The sequence below is a fragment of the Daphnia carinata genome, chromosome 8 (genome assembly GCF_022539665.2).
Source record: "Daphnia carinata strain CSIRO-1 chromosome 8, CSIRO_AGI_Dcar_HiC_V3, whole genome shotgun sequence".
In the NCBI taxonomy this organism is placed as follows: Eukaryota; Metazoa; Arthropoda; class Branchiopoda; order Diplostraca; family Daphniidae; genus Daphnia; species Daphnia carinata.
In genome coordinates, this window is record NC_081338.1 from 3,460,937 (window position 1) to 3,475,233 (window position 14,297).

General features: G+C 44.0%; 1 protein-coding gene and 1 long non-coding RNA gene across 3 annotated transcripts; one reads left to right on the forward strand and one right to left on the reverse strand.

The window, feature by feature from the left end:
- Positions 1-36: 36 nt before the first annotated feature.
- LOC130703734 (uncharacterized) lies at positions 37-12,976 on the reverse strand. Its single transcript, XM_057525177.2, has 6 exons — positions 12,770-12,976; positions 7,649-7,720; positions 7,327-7,470; positions 5,020-5,187; positions 4,488-4,948; positions 37-3,330 (listed from the first exon to the last, which is right to left on the reverse strand). Exons 3-6 carry the CDS (start codon positions 7,376-7,378, stop codon positions 940-942), a joined length of 3,072 nt encoding a protein of 1,023 aa, XP_057381160.1. The 5' UTR covers positions 7,379-7,470; positions 7,649-7,720; positions 12,770-12,976; the 3' UTR covers positions 37-939.
- On the forward strand, positions 3,321-4,076 carry LOC130703780 (uncharacterized). 2 transcript variants are annotated; one of them, XR_009004812.2, is made up of 3 exons: positions 3,321-3,494; positions 3,546-3,920; positions 3,983-4,076. It is a non-coding gene; the product is annotated as an uncharacterized LOC130703780 (long non-coding RNA). The 2 variants fall into 2 exon arrangements; XR_009004813.2 differs by having other exon boundaries at positions 3,546-4,076.
- Positions 12,977-14,297: the final 1,321 nt, after the last annotated feature.

Consider the following 14,297-nt stretch of genomic DNA (forward strand, 5'->3'; position numbering starts at 1 on the left):
TTTTACCCGTTTCTGTTAAAACAAACTGGCAATGAATAACCGATTTTTTCGTTGTATTATGTCATCTCTGCATCCAGAGAAATGGGGCGAATCGAATGTTTTGAGATAAGAAAACAGATGGGGAAAAGGGGAGGGAGAATGAGAATAGGAAATAGAAAGTTTGTTCGTATCAGTTATGCTAAGAAATAATTTTCCATTCTTATTTTTTTTTAAAGCTCATCTAAGTGGTCAACTACCTAGTAACAGTTTTATATTTCTTTTTTTTTTTTTTGCCGACGTTTCGGTCAGTTTAAAATGGCGGCGCGGGCGACCAGCGCGCTGTTTCTTTTGAAAATACTGTATTTTTAGAGTTGGGAATGAGAGAAAAAAAGGTGGAAAAATGATTGCCAACAGATTGAAAGATCCAGCCGTTGTCAGCTGCGTTTCCTCCCACTCTTTTTCTTTTTGCCATCAAACTCAATCCCCTGTCTTTCCGAGAACAAAAAAAAAGTTAAATAGAAAAAAGTCGAAGAGAAAGTGGGAAATTAACGACGACGTTGGTAGAGAAGGAGAGACAGGGAAGAGATAATGATGAGTCTGGAATGATAATTTTGTCATACTTGGTGGTGAGGAGAAGGAGGAGTAAAGGCGTGTCTATCTGGGAAACATGGGGTAAAATTTTTCTTTTTTTTGATAAGAAACACAACACAGACGGCACATTAAAATATATACAACACAAAATGTTCACGTAGTAAAAAAAAAGATTTGGGCCAGAGTTATATCAAAATTCATTTAGGTGGACGATGGCTGGTAAAAAAAAAAGAGAGAAAAGACAAATACACACACACACACTAAAGAGAGAGAGAAAGTTATGCTTGCCTTTAAATTGAAATATGCAAAGACAACGCACAATTAAAGTTTATATCAGTAAATCATATTTCCTCTTCTTTTTTTCTGTTTTTAACCGAATGCGGCGAACGGATAGGATCCGGGAAACAATCCGCCGGGGAAAGCGGTCGGCTGGATGGGCACGGTACTGGAGACATAAGTGGTGACCATCGTCGGGAAAACGGTGGTGGACGTGACGGTGGTGTAGGTCGTCTGCGCTCGGAAGATGATGCGGTAGATGCGCAATTCCGTGCTGGTCGTCGTCACTTCCGTCACGACGGGACTGCTCACCACTGTGAACTGCTGCCCGGGGAAAAGTGGATTGACGGGCGCAGCGATGGTCGCCGTCCCGTATTCCGTTTCCGTCACGACCGTCGTGCCTTTGGTTCTCGTGATGGTGCTGTAGATCGTCTTGACGCCGTCCCAGATGGGCACCGTCTCCGTCCGGATGACGTCCAACGTTTTGACCACTGGCTTACTTGTGGTTATCACTTGAGTTCCTGCGCCAACGTTGCCCGCCCCGTAACCCGGTAGTCCTGGATAGCCGAACGGCAGACCAGCAGCTGCGTACGGATTCATGTAGCGGAACAAAGCTAATTGTTGCAATTGCTCGGGAGATAGTACGGGCGTCTCTTGTCCGGACGGCAATTGCTGCGGCACGTTGCCATTGATGGAAGGCTCCAGCTGCTGGAAGCTATTCGGCAGAGGTGGAGTGCTAAGTCTAGTGGTGAATTCAGCCGCCGTATCGACCAAACTTGGTTCCAAATCGACTTGAGGTGAAGGCCTGTCTACGGAAGACAGATCAAATTCCTGTCCAATGCTGGATAGATCCGTATCGGATGAATAGCCTTGCGGTGGCGGTACGCGCTTCTCGTTCCTAGGGCCGTCGTCATCCTGGTCGGAATACTCGTCGTTTTCGCTGAATTCAAGTTCGCCCGGCAGGAGTCGGACGTTGTGCTCGGAGCCGGCCTCTTGCAAGTTGGTGCTGATGTCCGTCAGCGTCTTGCTGGGAATGAATTGGTACAAATCTTCGGGCGGGACCGTCTTGACGGCCACCACAACTCTCGTGATGTAATAGGATTGAGTCAACGTCATGTGCGACGTCGTTCCGGCTCTCAAGTAAGGCAAAATGGAGGTTTTCATCGTCAGTTCCGTCGTGCTGAAAGTTTCCGTCACGGTGCGCAACGTGTACTCGTCGGCGACTTCGGTGGCGGCGACGATAATGGCCGGCAAAGTGGCCGTGTCGCTCGACTCTTTCAAGATTTGTTCGTACGGAGTGGTCGTACCTAAAATATTTTCAGGGTCCGGCAAGGGTTGGCTCGGTTCCAGCAACGCCTCCGGCTCGTAATCAGGCAAACTGTAATCGGAATCATCGACTGTAGCAAGGACGGCTGGAGGTGGTGTCGGTGTAATGAGTCGAGTGTAGCTGCGAGTCAGCGTCACGTAGCGTGTATTGCGGACGGCCCCGAGTCGCATGATGTAAGGCGATTTAACAGTGGCAATCTCGTAATAGATATTGCTGTAGCCTTCCGGGGTCACGCTCTGAACGCGCAGGGTGATCACTTCCGTCGGATCGGGTGATTCCGGCTCTTGGTAATTATTGTTCGAACCGGAATGATCTTCAAATTCGCTATCTCGTGACGGCTGATTGTTCTGATTGGTCACGCGTTCTCGGAAGCGAGATCCGGATGCATTCGACGTCCTCTGGATGCTCACTTTAGGTTTAGGTGTGGGACTGTAGCGCCAGCGCTGCTCATCCGGACGTTGCGGACGTGGGGTAGTGTCGCGAACCCTCGAAGAAGACGCCAATCCCGCCCGTCTTTCTAAATTCCCGCTCGGCGACGTGGATGGTTTGGGCACCGATGGTGGGGACGATTTATGGATAACAACCGATGCTGAATCTTCTTGAACAATTACCTCCGGGGTCTTCTTTTTGGCTTCCTCTGCTTCCTCCTCTTTGGAGAGCTCTTCCTCCACCTTTGTCGGGGCAGGAGTGCTGACAGATTTAAAGAGCGATTCGAGCGATGGAAGCGATGCGAAATGGGCCAAATCGTCGGCATCTGTCGAAGGCTTAGATTGGCTGTTCCCACTGCTGGCGTGTTTGTTGTTCTTCGGTTTAGCAACAGATACTGTCACCACGTTATCGGTGACAACTTCCACGCTACCCGAGCGGCCGGGAGCGAAGGCGCTAGCGGTGGCCGCCGTTTCTTGGAACACGGTCGATGTGCTCTGAACGAAATGCGCGTACTGGCCGTCAATAGTCGTCCCGATGACGGACGTTTCGTGAATGGTGGTAAGGCCGTTCTGGATGCGCGTGCCGACCGTTTTCGAAACCAAACTCTGGCCGGGTGGCAATACGCTAGCTACTGAAGAAGATCGCTTAGCCGGCGGCGACATGTTCATCTCCATCCTGACTTCTACCTGTTTGGGTAAGAATCTGCTCCCGACCGAAGATCCACTCACCTGTTGGGCCGACAAAAACAAAAATTGAGACGTGAGAAAAGAAAAGAAGTCTGTCTGTCAGTCTATCTCTCTTTCATGAAAAACGAGTGTGTGATTACGTCGTCAAGAGAGAAGCTCACGACTTGATGACATCCGCATGAAAGCCAGAAAGAAAGAGGCATAAGGTAAACAAAAAAAAAATATGAAAGTCACGCTCTAATTCGTTTATATTTTAGGTTTCTAAAGATTTTGGAGATCGAGTAAACTCCCTTACTCATCAAGCCGGATGACTCTAGCGAACCAGTCTGCCCGAACAATTCTTCTGCAAGAAAGACCAGGGAAGGTCAAAGTATTCCGGTAGAAAGTCATACTCGGATTGCTCACGCAACGTCAAAAACCGACCCCAGGAACAATCAAAAGGGCCAAGGTTTTTTTTCTTTTTTAATTTTTTTTTGGCTAGAGGAATCGGAAAGGGAAAGGAAAATTCCTATTGTACTATCCGTATGGAAATGACGAGACATCCGCAAACGCCTCTACTGCGGTTTCCCTACCGTAAAAATGGGGAAAATAAAAAAACAGCCGTAGAGGATGAAAAGAGAAACAGAATAATTGTAAATCATGTCCGCCTTTCTTTTCCCTTTTTCCCTTTTATTTCTATTTTTATTTCATGCAGCAAGTTATCAACGACTTGCTATGGGCCTATCATCCGATGCTACGCGCGATTAAAGCTCTACCGGCCTCTGTCATTCAATAAAAAGACGACATAATTACATGGAATTCCTCATAAAACTCAACGAGGCAACCGGTCAGGTAAGAAAAAAAAAAAAAAACAATTGATAATTTCGTTCCAGTTTCCATGGAATAATTATTTTTAAACTGGATCGCCTCTCGTGTACTTGTTTTTTGGGGGGCCCCATTTGTCTAACGTGAACTGAAATGGTGTCACCTAACTTTGGGGAATTTCCAAACAAACGTGCTATATGACCAGTTCTTAATTAAATCGAGGTTATGCGTTCAAACTAACACGCTTTCGCAGAGTCCTAGAAACGGAAATAGAAGCCAAACGGCTTCAGGGTGTGCGTGTGCTTCAATTATTACAGGCCAATCAAATGCAGTACGTGTACTTTAAATTTCCAACAACTTTCCCTATCTAATCGGATTGGCGAAATGAATTTTACCTTGGGCAATCCGCCGATGTGGATGTCGACTCTGGAACTGACATCGACGTGGCTTTTGATAACGGAATACAATGGCACAACGGAGTCGGGTGCTTTGGCTTCCACAGTCGTCTGCCGACGCGGAATTTTCAAACGTTCCGTCAACGACGTCTTGCTGCGAGGCGTCGCTTGGGTGCTGGCTTCTTCGAAGTTGATCAGACTGCCTTCGATGTGCACTTCCGATGGAGTAGACGTACGTGGTCTGCTCGGCTTAAACCGTCCACCACCTTGAACCGATCCGCTCCTGGCGTGCGGTTGATCCGGCCGCGTTTCTTCCGTCAGCTGGACAGTTGCCGACGATTCCAGAACTGGCTGACTGGCCTCGAGTTTCGCTCGATTGCCAATGGCAGCTGGTTTGTTCGACTTGTTTAACAGGACGGACGCCGTTCGGTGAGATCCAAAAGCGTTCCTCGCCTTGTTACCTGTTGACATGTCCGTTCATCATCGAGTTAATATGGCGTGTTGTAAATGAAGAAGACGACGACTTATGTACCTGCAGCTTTACTTGGCTTGAAAATCATCATCGTGTCGCTGACGATAGTCGTAAAGTCCAAGAAACCGTAGACTGTTTTGGTGGTGGTGGCCGAGAGCGACGCTTGACGGCCCGGCGTGCCATTGTCGTTGACAGCCGCATTGGAAGCGGCCAAGGCGCGTTCTTTACCTGCGTTGAAAATATTTTGATTTCCATTAGATCCTCTCTGTTAAAGCCAAAATAATGTACTGGACAAAAGAGCCCTTCTTCTTTGCTGTTTTGCATGACTTGACGATTTGTCGAGTCATGTGTTACATGAATGCATGTATTTTGGTTGCTAACTCCCCACGCTCGCTATTGTCCCGCTTTTGATGATGATGACGCAACACAACAGGGAAGGAAAACGACACGGGAGACTACCATTGTGCTGCTCCAGGTCACGAAGTAATAGGTGTGTCGGTTGACCCCCCCTTTCCACAACATCAGGAGAAAGTTATACTACCATTTCCCCCCCCGCGTCCAGCAGCTAAAGCATCCCGTCCATTCGAAATTGCTGGAACAGAAGAGAAAACGCTACTACACACATACACGAATAATTTTCTCGCAGGGGCCCCCTTCAAGATTCGATGGAAAACTGTTATTATCTTTCATGGACTTTCGGATGGATATTTTTTTTTTTTTTTTTGAAAAGACAAAAGCAAAGGATTTAAACCGTAATTTCTACATGGAAGAGTCTCTATAGTAGGGTATATGTGTGTCGTAAATAATACGAGAAGACACGACATTGTGCGTTTTTATGTGCGGCTTTTGGAATACGGCATACGGGCAGACTTCTGCCGTACGTTTAGAGAAAACGGAGAAAGTGAATACGTGAAAAGAAAAGTCGTATCTCTATGGAAAATCAGTCGGCAAACATGTCTCGTCCGTAAAAGGAATTGACATTATTGGAATTCTGTCTCGTGTGTGGGCCATTCGGATGTTCATGTCTCTCGCCGATGAAACTCACCGCGGATGGGGGTCGATGTCATTGCAACCGCTAGATGTCATAGAAACTACTCGCAAATCATTTGACCCTTTTTACCTGTGCTTGACAGTTGCTAAATTGGTTTGTTGTTGACTTTCTCGTGTGCGATTTCTAATCGAATTGTTAACTTTGGAATCAGCCATTTCGTTCACTTCACTTTCGTGCCTGGCACAAGAAAGCGGAAACTCTCGTGATTCGGTGCCAACTGATTGCAGCCTCACAGTTCTTCTGCGTGGCCAAACAACGAAGAGAATCTCAGCGAAAGTCTGGCTTGGAAACCGTTTAACATGTACGTATAGTTCAAGACGCATACAAGTCATAAGGTCGTGTCACGAACTCTAAAACAGTCGCGGTCGATAATGCGGGAAAGCCCACATTACGACAACAGCCTTTCTTTCCCTTTTTTTTTTTTATTCCTGCTTCTTTTAAAAGATATAATAGAAAGAAAAAACATTCCCTTTCTTTTATCTACGAGATTACCATCTCGTCAGGCCGGAAGATGTGTACCTTTTTATGTGTACCTATTGTTTGATGAAGAATGGCTGACTCCCTTTTTCTTGATATAGTCTACTACCATCGTCATTTGAATGGCCGAGTCACGATTTGCATCGACGCAGTTGACTCCGTGTGTGTACTTTGTAAGTCCCTAAAAGTCGTGATTGTTGTTCTTTGCGGGTACATCGTATAGTGGCAGTAGTACTCGCGTGTTGATTCGCACTTGCGATCCGGCCCGCAAACAAATTCGAATTGTCAAGTCACTTTCACTTCTCTTTCATTTTCTTTTATTGAACGGAGCAGCTTGTCTAAGGTGTTGTAGCTTTACTACTACACATCTACCCACCTCCCATTTTGCAATCATTAGATTTTCTCAATCAGAACGAGGAAACAAAACGCACGTCGTGCACGGCCGACGCGAAAGTGATGAGAACCCTTTGTAGAGGCCCATTTTTTAACGACTACGTGTATAACCGTCTTATGAAAAATAGGAGAAAGTTTTGAACGGCAAACGCAAGACACACCCATGTAGGAGGATTGGTAGACCGTGTTGATTTTTCACTCACTTTTTTTTTTTCTTTTCTAAATAATTCTCAGAAAATCGAGCGGCGTCATCCCATTCATAGCAAGTCAAACGTTATTTTTTTTTTTTAAAAGGAAAATTTTTCCACTTGGTCACGACGTGAAACCGAACCGACTACCTCCCCCCCACTCGTTCATTTAGAAATCGTCCGGGAAAACGTTGAATAATGAATCGCAATAATGCACGTGTTTAGCAATATACAAAGAAGATGTCGATATCAACTTACCGGCCTCGAGAAGAACAGCTGACAGGACGATGATCTGCCAAAAGAGCCTCATTGCGCGCTCTCTTTCTCTCGCTTCTCTGCGCTTTTTTTCGTACTACGCGACGTCCGGAATTTCAAATGGGTGTTCGCTGCTGTCTCTTGTTTCTAGAGAAGTAACAATTTCAAAAATTTTCAAGACAAAAATTTTTGTGAGAGTTCAAGAAATATTTGCGACGTTCGGGCGTCCCCTTTTACAGGTTCCGCACGCGGAATAACTGTTTTCTACCCGCTGTTTATAAGTGAGAGTAGCGTTATATAGCGTTTTGCACATTTTTATTCTTACCTGATTGCGATTGTGAGAACTGTTCGACTACACCGAGGAATGGCCGCCGTCGGTCCGCCCAATTATTTGCAACTGCGGGAACGGAATTTTAAAAAATCAAGAAAAGGATTTTAAACGTTTTCCACATTATAAAAGAAAACAGTTTGTGGTGATGGCACACTGTTACTTCGATTATAACCCTGACACTTTCACCAACATTAAAGAGTGAAGTGAGTGTTGAGAGTTCACTGTTTCTAACGGACAGCGCAAGAAAAGGACTGTAGATTTCCGGCTCGTTACATTCAACCACGGCCTGAAATAATTCGCATGTATCATGTACGAGCACTGCAGTCAGTTTGAGGCGCAGGGAAGACGATTCTTTCCCATTAAAACCGCAACTGTCGTCGTATAAGATACGATCCATCACGGGGTTCCTTTTGGGTGCGCGTACTTTGAACGGCTATTAACAGCACGGCGGCTGTTGTTTATTTATTTTACAGAGGGGAAAGCGAGCCGCTTGAAAAGTCAATTGACCGTGTCAGACAATAGCGGAAGCTTTGAGAAAAAAAAAGGGGACGTGTTACAGAAAAATGGCGAAAGTTCTTCACACCGCTGTGCATGATCGATTCCTTTATGTTTCATACTTCCCAATTGTAATTCTTTTTTTTTTTGTTGTAAATATTCTATTGTTTGTGCTGTAGAGCTTGGGCCGCTGTTAATGAATGGCTAAAATCGTCTATAGTTAGTGGGAGGAGATTGGTTGCAGGAACTCGATAAAACTCGATCCAAAGAATTCTACTAAAATCAAAGTGCTATACGAAGTTTAATTGCTAAAGTTGTCGTTAAAAAAAAAATGCCGTTATCTCCCAACAGCAGAGTGAGAATTATTTTACAGTTGCCATTGCCATGATTCATTTGCTGCCAGCGCTCTGAGAGAACTGGTCATTTCCCTTTCGGTCGGGACCAGAGAGTGTGGTCAGTGCCCTCACAGAAGTATCCTCATCGTACAATATCAGCTGTTATACACGATCACGCACGTTAAAGAAAATACCAAAAATAGAGAGGGGGGGGGGGGACTGAGAAAAAAAAAAGAGCGAGAGTGGACATTCTTTTTGTTTTCGTACAACGTCCAGCAACAGCCGGAACTGTGCTGCAGTGGTCATTCAATTCCATAGCAGGCGTTTGACAAAGTGATAACGAACTTGACCGCAATATACGACGAGGATAAAAAAATAAAAGGCAACAAAGACACGCGGATGGCGCATATGTTGTCCCGTTCAGTCCAATGATACCAGTGTGTGTAATCTATACACGGCCGCAGTGGTAATTATTATTAATGATCGCCGGATATCATTAATTCGAAAGAAGAAATTGCCTTCCACCTTATTTGTAACATCCCATGTTTAGTTGTACTCAGAATTTGGTTCGCTCGGTGACGACGAACTCGTTTCAGGTACTTTAAGCAAATGGACAACGCTTTGCCGTAGTTGGTTCATCAATTTTTCTGCCGCTGTTTTCGATTAGAGAGAGAATGAAAACGAGTCTCTTACAATCATCAGTTATCCCTTTTTACTGCCATTAAAGGATGCCAAAGATTCCTTAAGCGTATAACAAATGATTGCGATGGTCAACATCAACGAATGGCCGCAGGACTTCTCGCTTTGCATGTAGACATTCAATATCTTGTTATTTTTATCGACGAATAAGTGGCAGGAGAAAATGCTTACATTCTTCAGAGAAAAAAAAAACAAAAGGTTTGGACCTTTCATTGGAATCCACTTTCTCCATTCTCCCTTTCTACATTTCTTAAATATCCTTTGGCTGTGAAATTATCTGGTGTAAGCTAACACCAGGTAGAGCTCACCCTTCAAAAACCATCGCAATACCGTATATAGCCTTCAGGTAAAAGGAGGTGGATGAAGATGTTTGGCTTACGAGTCCAACCGGAATAGCTACGTGAGCTTTCGATTGTTGTGCAGTATTTTATTTATTTTTTTCTTTTACCACCTGAACTATTTTCTCTTTCTTCTTTTTTTTTTTCTACACTCAGTTATTCATCGGTCACGGAAAAGCCAATGGCAGACAAGCGCTTTAAATCAATCCGTCTTGAACTTTTCTCTTTCTAGTTTTTGTGCTTTTTTCTTTTGTCGCTGTCAGTGTGGAGCAGTAACATTTTGAGAGCCGGTTGAAAGCTGCCCGATTTGAAGCTGTGGTACATGTGTGGCAAAAGTAGTTTGCTTTCCGGCGCTATTGGAGAAAGAAAGGCAAAGAAAACATAAGAAGAAACTAAAGGGGTGAAAGGTATTTCATCCCATAAATATTCATCAGTGCATCCTGTCTGTGCTGGAATATCCAGCATAAGACATTCGACCTAGAAAGTTAGCGTAAAAAAAAAGCCAAGTGTAATGAGATCTTAGCTAGTATCGGTGGCTCGCAGCGCTGGGCATTTGTTTGGAAAAAAGTTAACCCTTCGGCAAAACTGATATTCAAATTCTTAACCACCAAAAATGTGTTAATTTAAGGGGTGTTGGTGTTATCGAAAGAAAAGAAAGAAGCGAGGGTCAAGGCGAAAAAGTAGACCTCTTCGTCTCTCTGCGTTGAAAGAGGACTGGCATTGTACCGGCAGTTTGCTCACGGGCCCACCGGCTGAATGTGGCACGGGCCATCGTGTTGAATGACCTACATACCCGGTTTCCTCAAACCAAAGGGAGGAAAAAAAAAAGACATGGTGGGGAGAAGCAGTAGCCAACACAAAAGCGTTCGGGTATAAGAAAAACATGGTCCATCTAGGTCCTTTCCCTCTTCTCCTTTTTGTCCGATATCATCATAAAAACCGTGGAAGAATGAAGGAAAAGCAGGCAGAGAAATGATGGACGTCCATTGGTGATACCACCGGTTCTCGTTTTTCCCGTTCTCTTCCTTTTTGTCGCAGAACCTTTCTTCTTGTCAATACATCGGTCATCAGGTGAATTGTCACCTCAAGTTTTTCGTCAGGTTTTTCTTTATTTTTGTGTTTTCTTTATTACGTTTCAAGATCCATCACAATCTGAACGCTGATTGCGATAAGGTTCTATCCCAGTTCTTTTTTTTTTTTTTCTCACATATGTTTTCCGGGTTTGTTTTTAAATTACAATCTTTAACAATAGCAACGGCAAGATCTCGGTGTTTTAGCATTTAATGGCTTCCTGAAAAAAATTTTTTTTCACCAAACGCAATTCAGCAGATTAGCTACTTTCTTTATGATTCCCATCTGAAGGGAAATAAATGTTAGGAAATTGAATAGAAAAAAAAATTATTTAATTTTGAAATAACGCGATTTTGTCTCACGAGAATCAAAACAGAACGACAATGCTGTCTGGCCAAAAAAAAAACAAACAAACAACACTTTGTCTGCTATTACGTAATAAAAATAAAAGTGACAGTACAGTACGAACAGACGGTGGGAGATGTAGCAAACCACCAGACCGGTTGATTTTCGTGATTTTTTTCAGCTATAAGAAGCCGATTCCCGCACGCCTCCCATCCGGCGAAGTTTTTTTTACCTCCCGCATGTAAGTCTTTTTTTCTTTTTGTTTATCTGTGATGGGAACATTCAGATCGCACTGTTACTTTTTTCCCTCTCGATTTTTATTTGAATTCCACGAATTAAGAAAATGAAAAGCCCGTAACGGCCTTTTTTTCGAAACAAACAAGGACGGTGAACTCTCTAAACACTTTGGGCTCACAGAAAGAGAATTACGTGCATGTATTTAGAGAGAGTGCTGGCATGCCGATCGGAACGTAGCGAGACATTATGATATGACTTGAGGGCAGAAAGAGAAAGAAAGCTTATTTAGAATTCAACGACGAAAGAATCGAACGCAAATCGGACAGTGCGAACGATATAAGGGGACTAGTGACATCCCTTAACAAGAACTCGTTTCTCACGAAAAAGGGAAAACAAATGAATCAAACGACGATGATTTTTCATCAAATAGGTTGCCTACTTAAGCTGAGGGCACATAGTCTTTCTCCGTCTCTATTTGCTTTTGTTTTGCTATAATCTATCCCAAGAAAAATTTCACTTTTGGTTTTCAACTCGATGATTTTTTTTTTGCTCGTAACTGTAGAATAGCGTGACACGCTGCGAGTCATTTATTCTCGTCAATCCTGATTGACGATCTGAAAATTTGTCTTTAAACGGAGACCCAACATTCCTGCGATTTTCCGCTAGTCTTTTCGGATTAACGAACATTGGAATCGTGACACTTGACCAGTAAAGCGATACATTGCTGGCCTGTCAGCAGGTGACGCGTGAGAGAGTGGAGAGAGTTAGTCGATATTCGGGGAGGTATCGGCCCTTTTTATCCCGCGACAGCTCGAAAAAAAAAATAAGCAGAAGGAAAAGGGGGGGGGGGGAATTGAGAAAAGAGGCAACGACCGACTTTATACGAATGTCCCGCTGCCCAGAAGCAAACGTCGCGTGCTGGACTAACGTCTGGCCGGCCAACCCGAACCTTTAGCGGCTATCATTGGCGCATCTAATCACTTCTTTTTTATTTTGTCTTCCTGTTTTTCTTTTGTTTTTGATCTTAAATTGGGCCCATTACGCAACTGTTGACTGAGGAAATTAGCGACGTGTCTCTATTACAATAGGTTCATACGGAGAGGTTAGTTTCTGTTGTTTTCGAACATTACGGGAAGAATTAGAAATAAAAAAAAAAAATCCGATGGAAAGCCACAGTAACAGCAATCAACGTAACTATGTCTTTTGCCAGTCTCCGTCCGGCCTCAGCTGGCCCTGTGTGGTGCCGGCTATTTTCTCACGCGGAACCGTGATGATACGAGCAACTAGTTGGTGAACAAGTTGCTACTTACACACATGCCTTTTTTCCGGCACCACGACAAATTCTTTTTTTTTTTGATTGATGGCCTCAAGAAAATACGCTGGAAATAATGGGCCGGTCACTCACCTCGATTATACTTCACCTTTATGAAGTAGCCTACATCTCTGTATTTTTGGGCGTGATAGAGAGGGTTTCACAATGTACGAAACATTAACGCAGGGACGTCAATTAAAGAGGAGCCCTTTAACTATGATTGTAACCCGAGTTTCTTTTTCATGGTATCTTATCCACATAATGTAAGGACAGCTTGACTTACCTTTCGTGTTTTAAATGTTCACTTTGGTGGTCTTAATGGCCCGATTTTTCTAACGGTGTTCAAGTGACAACTACCTCGTTATGGACTGAGGAATGTTCGGTACCAACAATCACTGGGTTCTTTTTTCCCCTTTTTTTCCCCGAAAAATGTGTTTGCTCAAGACAACTTCAAGACTCGGGGGATGAGCTGAAACCAACTGGGACAACTGCGGGAGAAAGGACCTGGCTTTATAACGGAGCCTCGCGGAGCTAGGAAGCAGAGAGAGAGAGGGGGGAGAAAAAAAAAGAAACTCAAGCTCCTCCTACTTGCATTTCTTTTCCCCCTTGGCTTCATTTTCCGCTTTTTTTTTCCATCCGATTCAACCAGCTCCGTATTTCTTACGTGTGTTCCCCATTTCCATTTTTCAAGCAAAACAAAAATTTACATTCTTTTTCTTATCGCCTCATTCTTACGAGCCGCCACTTCAAAGCAAGATTGACTGCTGCCCTTTTTTTCTTCTTCTTCTTCGTCTTTTCAATGGCGGATCTGAGGTTTGTCAATTGTTTGGTGATTTCAAATGAAGCGTTTCATCCATCTCTTTTTTTTTTTTGGGGGGGGGGGGGGGGGGGCTGTCCAAGCGGAACCAAGCGCCTATTTGTATCTATCCATACAAATAAATGTACACTGTACAGAGAACGAAGACGGGCAAAAACACGCACGGTATTTGAAATCCTTGGGTTTTCAGATTAGAGAAATTTCGATTGTACCCAGTTGCCCGGTTAAGAGAAAATGGATATATTGGCAAGAACTCCGGAGTAAAAGATGGACACTGACGGAGAGTCTGAGCGCGGGGAAAAATAGCTGGAACAGGCGGGCGCATGCAGTTTGTTAACAGAGCGAAAGAATTTATTTTATTTGATGTCAAAATGAGGAAAAAAAAAGTAGAAAGTGAAATGAAAAGTACGGCTGGTTGGCGAACACCGATGTGAAGGGTAATAAACAGCTGTCCGTTTTCACACAAATGATCATATTCTTGCGTACGTATAAATAGACAGAAGGACATAGGACACACCTTGTAATGAACTGTATGCGCTATTTATTTTTAACCTGGGATTCGATTGACAGTCGACCTTTCTTGTTTTTTCGCAAATGAATTGTGTCATTTTTAAGTGAAGCTATTTATCTTTTCTTCTAGTGTCATATACTTTATTCCACGAGGCTTACACCGAGAATGGCGAAACAAGGGCAGCAGTGAAAACGGTCGAGACGGCCGTTGTTACACAGGCAGTGGTAAAACATCTGTAGCAAAAGGAATATTATACAATAGTAAATCGAATGGCGCATGACGGCAGCAAAAGCTATAAACAGGTAAAAGCACGGTTGCAATTGTATGGAGGGAGAACACGTTGGGAACGTCCAACGCCCTAACCTCATTTCAAAAGAGCACAAAACGTCGCGCGCTCCCGTTTTTTTTTTTCCACCGCGTCCGCTACTACTGATGCGCTGCCAATGATAATCGTCCGATAAATAAGGCACCGCAATTGAAAGT

Bases quoted from the DNA above. Each gene is read 5' to 3' on its own strand.
- LOC130703734 (XM_057525177.2), bottom strand. From the start codon at position 7,378: ATGAGGCTCTTTTGGCAGATCATCGTCCTGTCAGCTGTTCTTCTCGAG. The intron at 5,188-7,326 runs GTAAGTTGATAT...TTTTCAACGCAG, and splicing joins AGCTGTTCTTCTCGAGGCCG to GTAAAGAACGCGCCTTGGCC. The intron at 4,949-5,019 runs GTACATAAGTCG...ACATGTCAACAG, and splicing joins CAAGCCAAGTAAAGCTGCAG to GTAACAAGGCGAGGAACGCT.